The 12,454-nt window shown below is 49.6% G+C and overlaps 2 protein-coding genes across 2 annotated transcripts; both read right to left on the reverse strand.

Moving 5' to 3' along the window:
- Positions 1-510: 510 nt before the first annotated feature.
- Positions 511-2,521, reverse strand: BO87DRAFT_403847 (putative C2H2 finger domain protein; the record flags this gene model as incomplete). Its single annotated transcript, XM_025625809.1, has 2 exons — positions 511-2,302; positions 2,445-2,521. The coding sequence occupies 2 exons, from the start codon at positions 2,519-2,521 to the stop codon at positions 928-930; spliced, it is 1,452 nt and encodes a 483-aa protein (XP_025483719.1). The 3' UTR covers positions 511-927.
- A 2,989-nt stretch (positions 2,522-5,510) lies between these two features.
- Positions 5,511-10,279, reverse strand: BO87DRAFT_383126 (pleiotropic drug resistance family ABC transporter; the record flags this gene model as incomplete). The annotated part of the gene is made up of 5 exons (XM_025624644.1): positions 5,511-5,934; positions 5,989-6,452; positions 6,502-7,995; positions 8,101-9,613; positions 9,702-10,279. The coding sequence occupies 5 exons, from the start codon at positions 10,277-10,279 to the stop codon at positions 5,511-5,513; spliced, it is 4,473 nt and encodes a 1,490-aa protein (XP_025483720.1).
- Positions 10,280-12,454: the final 2,175 nt, after the last annotated feature.

Consider the following 12,454-nt stretch of genomic DNA (forward strand, 5'->3'; position numbering starts at 1 on the left):
GACGAACTATCGTTTCAGGTAGTAGGCCCGTGGCATGATCCTGTGTACCCGTCGATCTGGGATTGAAGTAACTGGACTAGACTAGAAGGACAGAAGGAAGGAAGAGAGAAAGGGGTCAGCTACGTACGTCAGTCAGTTCAGTACTATACTGATGGGATGGGCAATTCTTGTTATGGGGCGCCGGGGGTACCCGTGCCACGTGGAACGTTTCACTCCCTTTCGGGGACCATATTTCTTGTGGATTTGCAGTTATCTGGGATTGGGGGCTATGCTGACATGCACCGGACGATGCTAGTTTAGTGTCTGGGAATGATTGGTGAGGGGGTCTCTGGAAATGTGAGGCGAGCTGAATCGGTTGGCCGATCTAACCGTCGCTGCGGCTGAGGGTAAATTACTCACTTCTGTGTTCATCTGCGGAGTACCTGTCGAGTATTATCTTATGGGAGGAGGTTTACTCTCTGGGTACTAAGTACCAAATACTAGTATCTTATGCAGTATAGTGGTAGTAATGAATATGTATCATCGCATTCTCTATTCGTCATGAACTCCTCATGCTAGAATAATGCCGAAAACCAAAACCATGTAGCTCAGCAGTCCCTTGCTCCTTTCTCTCGATATGTATGGGGTATTGTGCAAAACCAGGGGAAACCTCAAAAGGGTCCAATAAACATGACATAAACATAGTGAATACAGGATATCAGTCATCAATCATCATCTCAGTCAGTCCGCGCACATAGATGTGCAAAATCCATAACCAGTCCGAGAGTATTAAAAGGAAGTAGCAGAATAAAACAAAGGAAATAGAAACGAAATAAAAGAGGAAGCCCAGGACCAGAAAATATGAGGCTAGAGAAGAGAAAGAGGAAGGCGGGGAGGGGCAGCAGTTGGATACTTTGGGGGGAGGCAGTAGTAGCCTTCACTTCAACTTCACTTCTCGCAAAGGCCGACCAACTTCCACTGCCCATCCACTTGCCGAATGATGTCTTCTTCAATTGCCCATTGGCGCAAGAACGTATCTTCGGCTTCATATTGCACGTCACCTTTCTCGTAGTGACGGCCAACATGCTCCATTCGATCATTCCATTCGAGGAAATGCTGTCCACAGAAGCCACAGGCGCTCTGTGTAGGTGGTTTGCGTTGCTCATGCCAGCAGCGAGCCCGAACAGCTTCAAGGGTCAGCTCGAAATCATCGCGCTCTTTCTCAGTTTCAGGCTTTTTGCTGTTGCGCCCGACCCAGGGAGCGTGCATGCGTCGCTGGTGTTGAGTGAAGAGATCCTTTCGGTTGAAGTCGTTAACGAGATGTGTCTCGTTAAAAGAGGCACAACTGTTGTTCGCGTCCTGACCCTTATTCTTGCTGAGGTTGTCCAGACTGCAGCGTCCGACATCACAACGGTAGAATCCAGGTTGGATGTGCTGCGAGGTCACATGGCGCTTCCACTCGTTCTTCGAAACGAAGGTACTCTGGCATCCATAGTGGGAGAAACTGCAGATGAACACCCGGCTGGTCTTTGCACCATCCTTCTTACCGCTGGTCTTGGTAGAGGCCCGAGCTGCGGAGGTAGGTCTTGCTTTGGTGGACGTTTTGCGAGGTCGCTTCTTGCTAATGCGGCCTGTGTTCGTGCTAGATAGCTTCGGCGCCTTGAACTGATTGCCGGAAGAGCTGCAGGCTTCTTGCTGAATCGTATTCTCTGCGTATTGGCAACTCTTGATGTCACAGGAAGTGTCAAATTCATCGTGTTGGGGAGGGCTATTATAGCAAAAGGTTCCGCCCATAACATGCTCCGAGTCTGTCTCAAGTTTGACGATAGGGTCGGGGTCGGGATATACTTGGGAAGGCGCCACCAGACTGTCAACGTCTGTTAGGGCAGATGGGGAAGAACAAGATCCGAACCCCAGTGGCGGGAGTGCGACTTCATCGCAGGTGTATGGAGGAGACATATAGCATCCCATGCTGAACCAACTCGAACTTCCGGTGGCGAGACTGTCTTTTGATTCCGGACTAGAGACGAGTTCATTGCTCCAAGGTGAGCCAAAATCAGAAGAAGCAGCAGTCAATGAGTCGGTGTTGTGAGGTAAGACCGGCTCGTTTGACCACGACATGGATGGGGCGATGTAAGGGTTCTTCATAGGTAGGTCGACAGGAGAGAGATGGAACTGGAAGCTTGAAGGGCGTTGGATAGTCGTGGGGTCCGAATAAGGCTCGTACTGACAGGGAAACAGTTCATAATCCTGGGCCAGATCGTCCTTGGAGGATGTATGCGGGAGGTCTGAGAAGGGTTGGAAGTGGGCCATTATGTATAAACTGCGATGTTGTGCTTGCTTTCCAGGGATCCAAAGCTATGCCAGCTGAAAAGTCGCTGCTTTATAGCAACAGAAACCAGAAGCAGTACCTCTTCAGCTGGGGGTGCCATGGTTATGTACTGGCCTACGAGGGCGGTACACGCGATGGGTCACTGCGAACCGAGAGGAGCGTGGAGTCAAGGCCATTGTTGAGCCGCATCGACTGAACAGACTGAGCCATTATTTGTCGAGAGCATCAGGTTGGAGTGCACCTTGGGAAGCCGGAGTAGTGCGCCCCTGCAGCGACGGCCGACAATCTTCTAGGCCGGGCGTCTGGATGTCAACCTACTCGAATCGGCCAGTCAAAATTCGCGATTTTGGGCGAGGTCCCCCTTTTTCGGTTTTTCCTTTTTTTTTTATTTTTCCAATTTTCTGCATTTTATTTTACGATCCTTGATGCAATTTAGTTTTCCTTACTTCCAGGTGGGTATTCGATTCCGCCGTGGAAGGTTTGAATGGCATCGTCGTAAGACGGCGCCTCTGGGCTGCAAGGATGGTGGCCCTCGTGTTTGGGGATTGACAGAACGGCGGCATCCACCAGAGGAAATGATCGATCTGGGCCAAAGGTTAGGCCTGTCTCCAGGCCTCTCCGACCGTCCGATCCCCCGAGAGAGCCGCAAAGACGGTGAGTGCGCCAACATTACATGCGCGCTTGAAATTGTCTTTTTGCCAGTCTCTGGCGTCAGACTATTTCCACACCCTCGTGGCTTCCAGCCCAATTTCACGCATCCACATTCCATCGTCTGATTGGCCTTGCTGCCCTCTCGTCTCTTGCCCAACACACCCAGAGAAGGCAGTTCAGCCTCAATGATAGGCAGTGTTGGAGTTAATACTGCATTAGTCGGGCAACGGAGGGAACCACTAACCACCACAGGGTTTCGGGGGCCAAACTAATACGGGGCCGCCGCGGGTCAACTTAGCGAGCGTTATCATCGAGCTCGCCTGATTGTGAACCAACATTCCGAGTCATTCGCTGCATCGTCATCCTCGCTCTAATTCGGTGTCGTGGTGCAAGGATTCTCAATCAGGTAATGGTCGACGATTAGCGGAATCCTGATCTGTCCATAGTTGGTTGCCTCTTGCCCAGTTGTTGACCTTTTCCAGGGCACGGTTTGGCCCTGTCGCCCATGCCCGCACGGCACTAAGCCCGCGCCACGCTGTTCCCCGACACGCTTCTGGAATGGTGCACCAAGAACTCAGGGAAAATGTCGATGAGTCTTAACTGTTAACTGCTGATCGGGGAAGACACCTGCGGATAGCCCCTGGGGTGCCACCCGCCTAGGATACCCGCTTAGAGTCTGACAGCTCATACCGTTAGTAGTATCTGGTGGTGTCTCTCGTTAGCACCTTGGTCATCCTCCGATCTGGGATTCGTTATCGTCGCTTTGATGGTAACGTATCACTGAAAGAGTGTCGACCCACTTCCTACCACCCCTTTCCTGTCCATTATCTGCTGGACTACGGTCGTTAATGGGGATGTACGGAGCAATGTGCATCTTGTGGACGCAGCTGCTTGAGTCCACTTAGTGCCTATTTTTGGGGGCCGAAAAAAAATCTACTTATGACACCGCTTGATGATCATGGGAGTACTTAATCTCTCATAGGACAGTTCGTTAAGGAAGAAATTAAACATCGACGATTATGGATACACTACTTTGGTACTACGGGGTAGGTTTGATCGAGTCATAGGCCGATCTTGTGATGAGCACCAATTACTGGCCAAGGCACAGTTGACTAAACAAGTTAACAATGCCATGTCGCATCAGACTTGATCCTGGCGATTAGTTCGAAAATCGTTTGCTGTCATCCCCGTCAAAACTCTCAGGCCAGCGTATCGGGCCTGGACAAAGTCGCGCTACACTCTGGCATGCTGGACAACCAACATCGGACACACACACACACACACACCAAGCGGGGTGGTCGTGTGGCTGAGGCGCGTTGGCTGTGCCTCGAATCTGCCTTACTCCTCCGTTGAATTGATTCGACGTCCGCCCATCTGCCATGAAGTCTTGCGAGGCTTCTTTCCATCGAACCCCGGTTTCCGACAGCATTGCCAAGTGGTCAAGACTTCTCTACCCTCCCGCTCATGGGAATGGACCATGATAACATCGATTCTTTCGATGACCAGTCTACTACTAATGCGGAAGGGGTAACTAGTGCGGGCGAATCCCCGACCATGACTGCAGCTCCCTCGCAGCTCGATAGCAAGCGTGGTCGGAAGCTTCCGGGAAATCAGTCCAGAGAGCCACATGATCGCGCGGTTAACTCCAGAAGTCAATGGAGTAGTTACTCTGACTGTAACTCTTACTCAATTGAGCGGACTAAACTAATTAACTAAACTAACAACCACAACTAATCCACTCTGACTCCGACACTGAGCGACACGGATGAACATCCCTGCTCCTGGAAAGTTCAATCAGTAATAATCCCGTATGGTAATGTATCGCCCGGAATCTTTGCCTGGTGCGACGGTAATGTTGTGCATCTCAACCATTCCCCGGCGAGACGCTTTTTTCCCTCTCTTACCCAACCGGGAATATCCCTCCATCGATCTATCAGTTTTATTCATTCAGCGCGCCCGGGCGAGCATCCTCCCCATCATTTGTTCTGTTCTGGTCTGGTCTGGCCTGGTCTCGGTCTGCATCTCACTCAACGCCCACACCCGCCCGGGCTGCGCTCTGCGCTGCAGGCGCGGGCCCTCGGCTCGCCGCATGCGTGTGCACCACAGCCCCAGTGACGCCCTGGTGCCCTCACATGTATCATGCGGGAATATCTATGTACTCTGCTCTGTACAAGTGAATGACATCATGGGCATGGCAAAGCCACAATGTAGAGTTTTGTGCGATGGTGCACAATGTGCCTTGTTGGGGTATTGTTGTATTGCTTGCGTCTAGACTCTGGTGGATGTTACCCTGGGAGTTATCTATATGTGTAAGAGTGTGGAAGTATGAGAATATGATAGTGTGGTATTCGTACTACCTCGTAGATAACATAGTCTGAAGATTACCGATGACTTTCCGACATTTGAAGGAGCTAAGACTAGTAATCATGCTAGCAAAATACCCCATATCTACTCTACTTCATAGTAAGATGATCTAGCTCTGCCATACTGACCCTGACTTCTTTGTCCCCTGAGATCTTAGATCCTTATTTCCTCTCCCTCCAGCAGCCTACTCGTCCTTCTCCTTAACAGACTTCTTCTTCGGCACGCGCACCAGCCAGTACAAGAAAACTGCTGCGATGGCGTTAAACACAATGAACGCGAAGAGAATACCCACATTACGCCACCGGTCCGAGTAGCTCATGCTCAGCGCGCTCAGATACTGGTCGGTCTTCGAGATCGAGCACACGAGACATTCGGTGTTGTCTTCGGGATTGAGGAGCGTTGCTTGGTAATTGCGAACGTATGTGTCTAGATAACTGGAGCAGTTTTGTCCCGTTGGAGGTGGGATATGCAGCAGCTCTATATCGGAGCATTCGACGTCGTTTCCTGCGATGCCTACACTCAAGACAGAGGATACCAGGTAGGTGAAGGGTGAGACCCGGTACATGAAGATCCAGAAGCGAGGAAGGGCAGATGGGGTGGCCAGGACGCTAGATTCACAATGGTCAGTCTTCCTCAGAGACAAACGATGCAGTATGACTTACCCGTTAAAGATCAGGCAGAACGAGAACAGAAGTTGGGCGACGTTGCTACCTGTATCCGGTTGCTCGATGCCGGCGATGACCATGGAACTAAATGTTGAGGTGAACACCATGAAGATCAGGACGAGAAGAAACATGGTTCCACCTCTTTCGGTGACCGAGTCCGTTGGAATGGCGTTGCGGTATAGGCCAATTGGATAGTACCAGCAGAAGTACGCCGGAACTGCCATCAGTATGTTCCAGGGCAACTCAACCAGAATACTGGCTAGCATGAACGCTACCCAAGAATATTTTTTGGAAGGTCTTTCGCGAACTTCATACAGAGCTCGCTGCCTTGCGAAATATGGCATCATCTGTTGCACCAAGTTGGGAAAGATGACCAATAGCATGAAAATAGCGAACATCTCGTTCTGCAATCCTTGAAGGCTGTTCGGCTCTCGCCAAAACGTAAAGCCAATAAAGATCGGCTATGGTGACCTGTTAGCTCCGCATACCGTGAGGACACGAGATACTTACTGGGATAACGCACATGGCAGCCTTGGAGTAGATGTATGAAGGACTACGCCAATATTGTTGGAACATCCGCTGCAGGCAAAGGACAAACTGCGCCCAAAGAGGCATGGCAAACGCTCCATATCCCACCATTCGAGGAGGGGGTGGCCGTTGCAGTAGTTCCTGCTTCATCTCGGCAAGGTCTAGGCGTACCTGAGCGCGCTCAGGACTTTGATTCCACACCTCCGTCCAATCGCGGTCAGCATGGGATCCTGGGGCAGCTCCGATTACTTCCAACATCCACTCGGCAGGGTTAGCGTTGGGCGGACATTTCACAGAGCCCTTCGCCTCGAAGTACCTTATCAAGGTCTCCATATTCTGGCCAAGCTCTCCAAAGTACACCGTCTTACCACCTTTTGCTAGAAACAACAGCCGATCAAACTGCTGCATGAGGATCGCTGATGGTTGATGAATGGTACATAAAATCGCTTGCCCGTGATCTGCTAGCTTTCGCATGAGGGAGCAGATAGACCATGCAGTTTGACTGTCAAGTCCCGAGGTGGGCTCATCAAAGAACAGAAGAAGGTCAGGCTTGGCCGCGATCTCTACTCCGATCGTCAACCTTTTCCTCTGTTCAACGTTCAACCCCTCACCCAAAACCCCGACAATGGCTTCTGCGTAAGCTTCCATGTTGAGCATTTTGATTACCTCCTCCACGTACGCAAGCTTTTCTTTTCGCGGTGTCGTAGCTGGCTGACGAAGCAGTGCGCTGAAAACAAGGGCTTCCCGCACCGTGGTTGTTTCCAAGTGCAAATCCTGCTGTTGGACGTAACCAGTCTTTCTCTGGAAAGAATCATCCCGCATCCTTCCATCAATTAGCATATCCCCAGTAACCACCCCCATGGTTACCCGATTGGCTAATACATCGAGGAGAGATGTCTTCCCGGCTCCAGTTACACCCATCAAGGCAGTCAAAGTGCCTGGTTTAACCCATCCATCCACATGATCTAAAATCCTGCGTGGCTTCCCTTTGACCTTGATATCGTAGCAGACATCTTGCCAGTGAAAGATGGATGTTTGTTTGACAATTGCGGCTGTATGGTCAACATTCTCGCCATCGACAGCGTACTTTTCTGAAGTCGGGTAGCTTTCCACATCACCGACACCAGGGATTCGTCTTGCAAATGCAGGGATCTTCCCGCGAGGAAATACCAGGATCTCGCCTTTCGAAGGCTTCGCGCGGACCAGCTCACTGCTAATGATGTACAGTGCGAGGGAGAAGAACAGGAAGCCCAAGAGAATGCCATAGTTGCGCCAGAGGTGCGATTTGTAGTATTGGAAAGAAACGTTCAGGTATCTGTCGCCATCAATGTAGTCTTGACCGGCTACTGCACCATTCTGGCTGCAGATCTTGGAGCTAATAGGAGCATTTTCGTAGCCTGGTCCCGAAGGTACATATACTGCGCACGGGAAGCGACGCTCACTGAATTCGTTAATCATGAGAGACTCGAAAGCATACTACTTCACTGTTAGCGATGGTCATAGCGCTCGAGTAGTGCTGATGTCGAATTGCAAGCAAGGTATGGGTGTTGTATCATTGTCCAGCTATATGGGCGCACTTACAGCTATTGGGTCCAAGTAATTCAACCATCGAAACCATGGATGCATATTGCGGACCGGAATCGTGAAACCCGTATATATCACGAGAATCAGCATGAATATCGAGGAAGGTACCATGGCCTGGGCCATAGATCGCGAAATCGCTCCCGTCCAGCGGAAGATGTTGGACATGGTCAAAGTAGTTGTCACGGAGAATAGGTAGAACACGAAAAAGTGCCCAGGGGTACGGCGTAAATTAGACATGAAATAGATAAATAGATTGAATACCACTGAAACGATCGCTTTCGAGGGGAGATCAACAATCATGGAGCTGATTGCCTCTGCCGATGGATGATAGAGAGCATACTTATCATGCTTCTCCACTATGGGTCGTTGCTGCCATAGAGTGAGGATCTCGAGCGCGCTTGCAAATCCGTTCAACAATATTGCAAAGAAGATCAGTGCTCCTCGTTGGAAAAAGCTATCTGTCGTTGGTCCAAGGTTGTAGAACACGCTGGAGATAACCAAGGCCATGACACTATTTCCGATAACACCAGCCAAGGTCATACTCATGTCACCCTTGAGACGCTGAAAGCCCCTACGAAGACACAGCCGAACTTGCATAGGGTATGATAGCGTGTAGGGTGATTTGGCCCGTGTCCTTTTGGCCTTTTCAGCCGCGCGAGAGCGGTTGAATTCTTTCAACTTTTCACCTCCTAGAGGGAACTTATGCTGAAAAGCCTCAATGTCAGCGAGCAGCTGCCTTCTCTCAGCGCTCGCTCTCCATCGCGCAGCAAACTCATCAGGGGTGCGAGGTACCAAGCGCTCATGGCCTTTGCGGACCTTTCTTTCCGTTGGACTGGTCAGGGAAGTCAGGAAATCGGCAGTGGTTTGTCTGTCTGGACAGTCAAATCCCATCTCAATAAAGAATTGCCTGGCATCCCCGGAGCGCCCGAAATATATTTGCCGACCTTCATAGAGAACAATGACCTTATCAAATATATCATAGATGGCTTGGCTGGCTTGGTAGATTGCCACAATTGCGGTAGACCCTGTATAATCCGTGGAAAGCCGCAACTTCCGGACAAACTCCAAGGCCGTTGAGCTATCCAGACCGCGCGTACTATTGTCCCAACATTGCAAAGGACAACCACACAGTATAGTCTCAGCTATACTGACACGCTTTCTTTCCCCTCCAGACACTCCCCGGATGTACTCATTACCCACCCGCGTGTTTATGGTGTGGCTCAGACCCAACATTGCCATAACAACATCGCGCATATGGGTTGCGTACTGCTCTCTGGTAACTCCCGGGAACCTGTTGGATGGTGCACGAGCATGCGCCGCAAAGTGCAACGTGTCCCCTACCGAGAGTTGAGGGAAGTGAATTTCGGTCTCTGCTTGGTAAATGACTTCACCCCGGAAGCGGCTATGCATTTCATCCCAGGATATACCCTGATACTGAATGTCGGTTCCGTGGTCGAGCCATAAGCCGTGAGTCTCGCCTGCGATAGTCTTGAGGAAGGTTGAGCAACCACTATAAGTATCATCCGTTAGCAACATGGATTGCATAGAAATCGACACGGTGTAAGTGAGGGGCTGCAAAGCAGCACTGCTTGAATTACCTTCCAGGTCGACCAAGAACAACCAGCAGCTCTCCGCTGTGGACGAATCCCTCGAAGTTACGAAGAATATCAATCCTGACTTTCTTCCCATAACCGAGCTTTTCGCGAAACCAACCAAATCCTTTCAGCCACATATTTGCGACATTTGCCTGGTAATCAGCAGCGGTTCCGTAGCCGAAGACGTTCATGTTCCGGAAGGAGACACCGGCTGTGCGGCGAGGATAGCGATCTGGATCACGCGAGGTAATCCTGAGCAAGTTTTTCGTCCATTTTTGCGAGTTGAACTGCTCCGAATTGGGGTTCAGCTCGGGGTCGCTAGTAGGATCTAGGAAGGTATTTGTTCCCTCGCCGATGCCGCTCTTGTTAGATAAGTGTGAAAGGCTACGCGCCAGTGCAGTTATCGCCTGCTGATCTTCCCTTCTGATGCTGTCTTCCGATTCTAAGCAAGCGGAATCTGAGCTCTCCGTCTGCCCCCCGGAGGTGAAGGCCGCGCGCATCGAACTTTCCAGCTCCGAGCCCACCGCAGCGGTGATAGCTCGGGTCCCAAAGGGTGCAGGGGGTGCTGGCTGGTTAGCCATGACAAATGTCAACAATCTGGGGTTACGCAATTCATAGTAGGGCACCAGAAAGGCAAATGAGCAACGGTAAGACAAGACACAGAGATGCAGGAGGCACAATCAACAACAAAAGAGAAGGGCAGGAAGGAAAGAAGGACCGAGGGGATGAGTCCAAGGTGGTCAGAAATAATCAAAGGGGTCCTAAAGTTTCAGTGATTCAATAAGGTTCGTTACCTGGTACATTGTCGATGGTCTCGAAACCCGGAAGACGGAAAGCCAGCTTCCGAATTCACATGGCGTCAGGCTCAAAGAGCTACCTGATCCTTGTCTGGTGATGCAGGCCCGTATCCGCTGAAAGTTAGTATATTGAGCATTCAGGTACACACGGACTCTCCTTTCCTTCCCCTGATCAAGATCAACCCTATGCTGTTGAACTGTTCTACTACGACGTCATGATCATCTCCTATCCATGATGAGCTCATGAACAGAAACAAGGGCATATATGAGGTAGCTTGTGAATGACTCGTCGGAGATTCCAAATAACAAAAGAAGGTATCTTTCCGGTTCCATCATCAAGTCGTATTCATCATCGACCTCCATTCGGTCATCGTTCATTATCTCAGCGTCACTTCCGCGGAAGGTTCTCAACGCCGGTCCTGATTGGATGCGTATTGGATGCGTATCTTCGGGTGCTTTTTAGCTCTGCATCCGCCAAACCCCACCGTTACCCCGGATCTAAACCCTTCCGAGCTGTCAGAATAGTTACCACGGATGATGGTGAGCCACTGCCACCCTACCATAACACTATCCCCTGTAAATGGGACAATGAATTATGGATCGCTTTGGGATGCCTGATATTTATTGCTCCACAAGTTTACAATTTCCATTCCAGCTGAGGCTGTCCGTGCTTATTCATCGGCCTTGCGTTTGTAACTGATCGATACCAATACCACCCCTCCCCTAGTCAGTGTTGAAGATATGCCTCTACACCTAGTACCAGTCTCTCAATCATATGATGTTAGATCAAGCTGGTATTCGGAAGTATAGTCTTCCGAATCCATCAGTGACATACATCAAGCAGGTAGCAAAGGATACCCGCTACTGTTAGGTCCGATCATTGGAAAAGGGAGCTCATAGTGCTGAAATCACAGTCAGATGTAGTTATCCTCTTTTATGAGGCCTAAAAATCAGGTAAGGAGTATCAAACGGACTGCTCTGATAAAGCATATGGACTATAACAATGCTCCTGGCAGTACAGCCTTGATATACATCATGGAATTTCAACTGTTCCTGAACATAGTACACCAGAAGTCGCATTAATGTTCTATCATAGTTTGTTGGTAGTGCACCACTGTAGAAGCTACTATTATTATGACTAGAGTGGGTAAGTTTCAGGTTGAGACTTCAGCTCATGGCATCCTTGAGATTGGAATGATGATTGTGTTCTTAGTATTACTAGTACTTATTATTAAATTCAGGCTATGGATAAGACTCACTATTGGTAGCTATTTATAACTGTACGTAGCCCTTATAAACTTTCTATACTAATGTTTGTGTTACCCTCTTCACGCACTCTCTGACTTTCTGAGGCTCACACGTACCAGTAGTATGACAATTTCTATATATATATCTGCATCCTAGCGGTTAATCCAGAGGAGACAGCGAGTTTAAGACAAGGGTTTACAGTATGTTATGTGTGTCATAATACGAGCCTAAAATTTAAATCAGGTGAACTACGTGGTAAAACAAGGACATAAAGTTGATAAGGTTTTGTCAATTCTTGACTCCAAGGCCATTTAATCTCGTGCTCGGCTCGGGTAAGACTGAGCCTCCGCCATACTTAGCCAACTACTATGCACTAGCACTGGAAGCACTGCAGTATCAATCATAAAGGTATACGCTAAGATAAAAAAGACTGCAATTGCAGCATTTTGCAGCATTTTGTTGTCAAGCTAATGGCTTGCTTGCTGTGCAATGGTACAATTTGTGGTGACCGCAAGCAAACAAACGCCGCGGATTTGATGTCCGGATCAATCAAGATTGCGTGGAAGTTCATTCAGTCTCATACCATAATTTCCAAGGTTGCCCCATTTTGCCGAGTACGAGGCGATAGATATCTTCCATGTAAACTACTGACTGGACCACTCGCATTCTCGCCGACAATCAGGCATACAGGCATGAAAGACCCCGTTCAGC

Source organism: Aspergillus neoniger (assembly GCF_003184625.1).
Source record: "Aspergillus neoniger CBS 115656 unplaced genomic scaffold BO87scaffold_4, whole genome shotgun sequence".
Taxonomy (NCBI): Eukaryota; Fungi; Ascomycota; class Eurotiomycetes; order Eurotiales; family Aspergillaceae; genus Aspergillus; species Aspergillus neoniger.